Source organism: Monoraphidium neglectum (genome assembly GCF_000611645.1).
Source record: "Monoraphidium neglectum strain SAG 48.87 unplaced genomic scaffold scaffold00494, whole genome shotgun sequence".
Lineage (NCBI taxonomy): Eukaryota > Viridiplantae > Chlorophyta > Chlorophyceae > Sphaeropleales > Selenastraceae > Monoraphidium > Monoraphidium neglectum.
This window is the reverse complement of record NW_014013134.1, coordinates 24,036-25,868: the sequence shown is the minus strand read 5'-3', so window position 1 is coordinate 25,868 and position 1,833 is coordinate 24,036. Positions and strand designations below refer to the sequence as shown.

The following is a 1,833-nucleotide window of genomic DNA, read 5'->3' as shown; positions in this document are numbered from 1 at the left end:
CCAGGTCACCAGCAAGAACGGGCCGATAGCTATCCCACGGGCCCAACGCCCGCCACCAGACAGCGCTTGCAGGCGCACCGCGGTGTGCACGCTGTAACATGCTGCTGGAACCCTCTGCACCGTTCCTCGCTGCACCAGAGGGCGCCCAAGCTAGGGGCTGCCGATCACTGCGCGCGCGTGGCCTCCGGATCGCGCTGGGTGTCCACCCTGTCCCCAATACGCAAAGTAATAGCCATCAATCCACAGGCATAGGGCCAAGGCGAGCCCTACCTCGCGAGCGGAATCATTCTGTTGCTGAGATGAGCCGTGCACCGTCGCGCAGCTGTGCTCACTCTCCGCCGAGGTACACCCCGCAAACCCAAGCTGCTGTAGGCTGCAGCAGACCTCACGGGAGAGCTTGGGGCCCGCGGGCTCCATCGCAGGCTGTGCCACGGAACCGTCTCTGGCTACTTATAAACTTCCTCTACTCTGAAGTGATACGCGTGCACAAACGCGAGGAACGATCCATCGTGGGCTCAGAATCGGTTGGTGCGGGTAGTCGACGCTGAGTGACACCGTATCACCCACAGGGGCCACCTGCCCGATACGCGGGCGCTGAATTTAGGTCCCGCAGTCATCAAAACACCACTTTGCGATCGGACCCGCGCCCGATCCCAGGGTTCGTGGGTGGTGTGACCAGGCGCCGTCGGGCGTCGCAACTCGGCATCCTTGACGAGTGCGCACTGGCCGCCCACACCTGCCTGATCAAGGCGCCGCGTTCCGCTTCAAACAGGACCTCGCCAAGCACATCGGCTCGCCTGCAGTCGTCGGGGAGGGTGCTGGATCCGGGCGGCACACGCCCACAGCATGTGTGGCCACCAAGCGGCCACTGGCACCATTACAGCGAGCTGCGAGCAACTGGGCCAAATCGCAGACCCCAAAGACAGAATCTGGCCCCTTGAAGCAGCGCCTCGCAGCAGCGACGCCGCCCCAAACCACCCGATTACTACCACCAGCTGCCATGAGAGCTGCCACGGCTGCAGTCGGATCCCAGCACTGGCCCTTCAGAGAACGCCGCGCCGCGCGCGACGGCAGGCGCCGCGATGACGCCGCACTTCCCGGCGGCGGCCGCCGGGTCGCCGCCCCCTGCGATCCCCTGCTCGCTCCTCCTGCCGCTGCCCTCCGCCTGCCGCTCGTGCTCGCGGCACGTCCCCGGCCCGCCCGGCGGCGCCGCGGCGGGACGCGGCGGCAGCTCCAGCCGGGTGGAGCCTTCTGCACTCCCGCAGGGCGAGATGCGGCAACTAGTGCCACCACAGGTGGCTTGCGGCCGAAATGAAAGGCGCGGTATCACTACCAACGGCAGCGCGCGATCCCCCAACTCCCTGCGCCGCCGCCTCTCCGCCTCACTTGCCGCAGCCGCCGCCGCCGCGGACGCGCGCAGCAAAGCCACCGGCGGCAGCAGCCCCCGACCACGCGCGACCAGCCAGCAGCTGCCGCCGGCGGCGCCGCCGCCCGCGCTCGCCTGCGCCGCGGGCGCCGCCGACGAGCCCGCTAGCGGCGCGGGGGCGCCACGTCCTGTGGGGGCGGACGACCCGAATGGCGCCGCTGCTGGGGCGCAGGCAGGGCCCCAGTCCTGCACGCTCAATGCCTGCTGAGCGAGCCCCGCAAACACCGCCGCCGCCAGCCGTGACACGTATTCAACAACCTGGGGCGAGCGCGTATACAAGAGACAGTGGGTACGGCGGCCAATGGGTGGCTGTGAGGACCACCCGCGATTGCGGGGTGCCCTCGGTGACACCTGCCCAGCAGCACCGGGCGAGGGGGCGCCCGCCTGCTGCCCCGCCCCTCCTCCCC

At 69.2% G+C, this 1,833-nt stretch overlaps 1 protein-coding gene across 1 annotated transcript; it reads left to right on the top strand.

The window, feature by feature from the left end:
- Positions 1 to 1,082: 1,082 nt before the first annotated feature.
- On the top strand, positions 1,083 to 1,634 carry MNEG_3793 (hypothetical protein; the record flags this gene model as incomplete). Its single annotated transcript, XM_014047732.1, has 1 exon — positions 1,083 to 1,634. The coding sequence occupies one exon, from the start codon at positions 1,083 to 1,085 to the stop codon at positions 1,632 to 1,634; it is 552 nt and encodes a 183-aa protein (XP_013903186.1).
- Positions 1,635 to 1,833: the final 199 nt, after the last annotated feature.